The 5,103-nt window shown below is 40.1% G+C and overlaps 1 protein-coding gene across 1 annotated transcript; it reads left to right on the top strand.

Moving 5' to 3' along the window:
- Positions 1-203: 203 nt before the first annotated feature.
- LOC124683462 (GDSL esterase/lipase At1g20120-like) lies at positions 204-4,448 on the top strand. The gene is made up of 5 exons (XM_047217969.1): positions 204-564; positions 2,807-2,937; positions 3,065-3,298; positions 3,692-3,944; positions 4,261-4,448. The coding sequence occupies exons 1-5, from the start codon at positions 237-239 to the stop codon at positions 4,446-4,448; spliced, it is 1,134 nt and encodes a 377-aa protein (XP_047073925.1). The 5' UTR covers positions 204-236.
- The last annotated feature ends 655 nt before the right edge of the window (positions 4,449-5,103 follow it).

Raw genomic sequence — 5,103 nt, 5'->3', positions numbered from 1 at the left:
GAACAAAACACGTCCCCCAAACGCTCGATCCGGCGCGGTTTGGGGGACGCGACTGGAGATGCTCTAAATCGGCAAGAAGCGACGCTAGTTAATGCAACGCAGCGAGCAACCAACCACATGCAAGATCGCCTCCTCGCGGGGCGGCGCACGCGCGCGTACTTTTGCTCCATGCCTCGCTATAAAATCCCCCGCGGCGCGATCCATCCTCTGTGCGTCAAGAAGATATCCTCTCTGCAATGATAAATGAAAGCAGAGAATCAATAGTGCAGAGCACAACAATGGGGTCCCTTCGGCGAGGCCTCCTCGCTAGCCTTGCCCTCCTCTTCGTCAACCTGCTGCCGATGGCGCTGCTTCTGCCGGGCGCCCATGGAGCACCAGCAGCAGGCACGGGCAAAAGCAAAATCTCGGCCGTCTTCGTGTTCGGCGACTCCATCGTCGACCCCGGCAACAACAACAACCGGCTCACGGAGGCGAGGGCTGACTTCCCACCCTATGGGGAGGACTTCCCCGGCGGCGTGGCCACCGGGAGGTTCTCCAACGGCAAGGTCCCCGGCGACATGTTGGGTACGTACCAGCGAGAACTAAGTTTTGTTGTTGTTGCTAATGGAAAGCAACTACTCATCCCGTTACATAAATTTTCTCTTGGTTTTAGTTTGAACTTGAACTAATACGTACTAAGACAAAAACATATTGAACAGGGGAAGTAGTGAACTTTTTGTTGTCTATGGTACTCAAAAAATATACATTAAGCCTCTCCGTAGACTCTGCTACACTTATGGAATCCATCTTACGGATAAGTCCTATAGACTCACGTGGAAACATCCGGTTTGTGTAATTTTTTGTCATTGGTGAATTTAATTAGGGTCGTAATCCCCCTGGAATCTTTCGACGTGTGTAGCGGCGCGACCTTAGGCTGCTCATAGTGGGAGTAACATAGGTAGTAACATCACACACCCCAAAGCATTTTGGTGACATGGCATGTCAATAAATGAAGAAAGAGAGTGGAGTGGTAACTAGCTATGTTACCATAACATCACACTTCTCAAGACAAGATGAGTCTACAATCTAATAAATATGGCATGCATGACACCACATATATGTAACTACCCACTATGAAGGTAGTAACATAGGGTAGTAACATACACCATGTTACTACTCTATGTTACTCCCCACTATGACTAGTCTAAGTGCAATTCCAGAGCTGTAGCATTACTGGTCTAGGCTTGGAAATTGCTAGTTTCTCAAATCATAGCGGGGAGTAACTTAGACTAGTCATAGTGGGAAGTAACATACTCTATGTTACTACCTTCATAGTGGTTAGTAACATCAAAGTAGTATCATAGATGCCTTCATTAATTAGCTTGTAGACTCATTGTATCTTGAGAAATGTGATGTTACAGTAAGGCTGCTCATAGTGGAGAGTAACTTAGACTAGTAACATATGTCATGTTACTAGTCTAAGTTACTACCTTCATAGTGGAAGTAACTTAGATGTGGTGTCATGCAATGTGTCATTAATTATGTCGTAGACTCATATTGCCTTGAGATATGTGATGTTATGGTAACATAGCTAGTTACCACCTCACTCTCTTTCTTCATTTATTAGTATGCCATGTCACCAAAATGTCTTGATATGTGTGATGTTACTACCTATGTTACTCCCACTATGAGCAGTCTAACTAGCTATGTTACTCTATCCTCCTCTCTCCTCATTAACTCACTGCCACATAAGTAAATTTGATGAGTTGGACACTTAATTACTAGTGAAGTTACTCCCACTATAAGTTACTACCTTTATAGTAAATACGTAGTAGTAATTTATATGTGGTGTCATGTATGTATGGTGTTATTTATTATATTGTAGACTCATGGAGTGTGTGATATTATGATAACATAGTTAGTTACCACATCAATCTCTTTCTTCATTTATTGTCATATCATGTCACGAAAATGTTTTGAAAAGTGTGATGTTAGTACCTATGTTATTCTCCCTCTCTCACAGTTTATTAGGCGTGCGTGTACCCCTAGGTCACAATATATTGCATGTTTTTTTCTTTAATGTTCAGTTGAGGGCTAACTTTTCCACGACTAGCGTAAAGTAAAGAAAATTAGCAACACATGTAAAGTATGGGAAGCCGGTGACTAACCAAACCTAGATCTAAAATATTTGTAGGATGTTGCTAGCTAAATCCACATTTAGCCTGCCTAAGCTCGCATGTTCAGTTGCCCCATCGGCTCGGTTTTCATCCACCGATCGTACTAGTGCACTCCTTTTTTTTCGGGCTTCCTTCACCATTCAAACCAACCACTCCTAGCTCAACATTAATTCCGACCCATCCGGAAGCTGAAACAAGCTCGTCCTGAGGTCGACTCGACCAATGTTGCAATAATTAAGTTGCATGTTGAGCAATGACTTGCTACCTGCAAGCACAGACGTGGCAGAGGAACCACGGTCAACTGGATATCATCGATGCTCACAGTACTGTACTACTAGTGTACTGTTTATACTGTGTCCCAGGTGTGTCCAAATCTTTGCAAAAACGAAAAAAGGGTGTGTTGAAATCATTGTAACAGCTTTTGCGTACTGAATCTGAAGAAGTGTTCGATTTCGACCTTAGTTATTGAGATAAAAAGCTGTGAACAAATACTCTAAAAACGATTAGTTCCTCACAAAATATGTGTTCGCCAACTTTCTAAAGTTAAACTCTTTCATGCCTTGAGGAATAATCTATATACCAACATTCTGGTGTTATATATGCCAAGTGGCAACTTGAATAACTATTGATATATTTTCTTCATCGAGCAGCTTCCAGGCTGGGAATTAAGGAATTATTGCCACCCTACATCGGATCTGATCTTCAATTAAGTGACCTACTCACAGGTGTCGTCTTTGCCTCGGGAGGCAGTGGATATGATCCTTTAACATCGATACCCGCGGTAACAAAAAATAAAGTCATACATATCCTATAATAAAGCTATGGTGAAGTATTTTGTTTTGGTTTCATCTGAAACTAATATTTGTTGTTACAAAAGATCGTACATAACTACAAATTTATTACTTCAGACTGCTATATCAAGCACTGGACAACTTGAATTGTTCCTTGACTATAAGGAGAAGCTAAAAGCTTTAGTCGGCGAAGAGGAGATGGCGCGTGTTATCTCTGAAGGCATATACTTTACAGTCATGGGGGCAAATGACCTCGCAAATAATTATTTTACAATTCCTTTGAGGCGTCACCAATATGACCTTCCTTCATACGTGGAATTTCTAGTTTCTTCGGCCGTCAACTTTACTATGGTAAGATTTATTATCCAAACACCAAACTTGTTAGGAGATAGTTGACGTAATATATTTGTTCTAGAAACCTTGTCTGATACTCTTTTTGCAGAAAGTTCTCGTGCTCACAAGTTCTTCAAATGTTTGAAGTTTTACATATTTCCCCAAATTTGACCAATACCACCATTACTTACGTACTGCTTTACGGTTCATCAAATTTATTAAGTTACTGAATTGCGTATTGCATCAATTTTCCTGGACAAGTTTCAGCATATACATGCATTACAACTTATCGTGGTACCATGAACAACTTACAGTCTCCTACTTTTATATATGTTACCTCTGTATTTTATTTGATTAGCATTTGGCCAACAAACATATATGTAAATAATTAAATATTACTCTTATGTACAGAAATTAAATGAGATGGGTGCAACGAGAATTGGGTTCATTGGCATTCCACCAATTGGATGTTGTCCTTCACAAAGAGAACTTGGGTCAAGGGAATGTGAGCCAATGAGGAATCAAGCGGCACAACTATTCAATTCTGAAATCACAAAAGAAATAAATCGGCTAAATGCAGAACAAAGTGTTCCAGGCTCAAAGTTTGCTTATATTGATATATACTACAATTTGCTTGATCTCATTCAGCAACCTGGTCTTTATGGTGAGTGCTCACTTCATCCTCAGTAATATTTTTGCCATGAATCGCTACTGAAGAGTATAACTTCAACATAACCATATTAACAGATAAAGTGAGCCACATTAACCTCTTAAATGTGGCAGTGTTACAAAACTTTATACAAACTAATATAGCAATGCAGGAGCTGCATGATAGACAGATATGGTGTACATATTTTTTTACATTAATTTGTATATTTCAGTAATATGTGATATTTGTAATGTTCAGGAGTATGTGGTAATTTTCATGTCGTCACCATAACATTTTGGTCCTGAATATGGTAAAACTTTCTGTTATATAGGTTTCAAGGAGGTAACCGAGGGATGCTGTGGAAGCACAGTGCTAAATGCAGCAATATTCATTAAAAATCACCCTGCATGTCCAAATGTTTATGACTACATTTTCTGGGATAGCTTTCATCCTACCGAAAAAGCCTATAGCATCGTGGTTGATAAACTCATTCAGCAAAATATGCAGTACCTAATGTAAAGAAACTCTCTCTACCCAGCGTGTGAACACGTATTATTTAAACTGTAATTGGTTTGACAGTTAGTACACAACAATTCTAGGGTGTTTGACGGAAAGTTTTCACGTTCCAAAATTGTAAAGGCTAGTGGTTGGTGAAATATATAAACGTAACTTCAGACTTGTATCTCAGTATAAATTATCCTGAAATTTATTCATGCAACAGCAAGTATGCCTCTACTTGGTCCATACAATTTTCTTCGGTACTTGTTCGGGGTTGTGATACGATGATTCAACTGGGGTGTTCCCTGTTCTTAGCAAAATGATGTGCTCTTCTGGGAATGAAGCCTGTTAGCTTTTTTTTAGTTCTAGTGGGGTGATCTTTTGGATCTGGTTCTGGTTGCAGTGAATAGCTTGCTCTACATATGGTTGCCTAGATCAAAATAGTGTGATCTACATATGGTTTCCTAGATCCGGCGAATAGTGTGTTGTACGTATAGCTTTAATTTTGTGATTTAGTTTGTTGGCCTTGTGGGAGACTCCAAATGTCTAGGTAGTACCCTATTTGCTGGTTGCGATTGATCTCATAGTCACACTATGGAGCATGTCCTTCAGCTAATCTCGCAAAAAAGGGTGAGCATTGAATCGCGTTGATGTCATTGTGAGACCCTGCTATTTC

This window comes from Lolium rigidum, chromosome 1 (assembly GCF_022539505.1).
Source record: "Lolium rigidum isolate FL_2022 chromosome 1, APGP_CSIRO_Lrig_0.1, whole genome shotgun sequence".
NCBI lineage: Eukaryota > Viridiplantae > Streptophyta > Magnoliopsida > Poales > Poaceae > Lolium > Lolium rigidum.
This window is presented reverse-complemented; position numbering and strand designations above follow the sequence as displayed.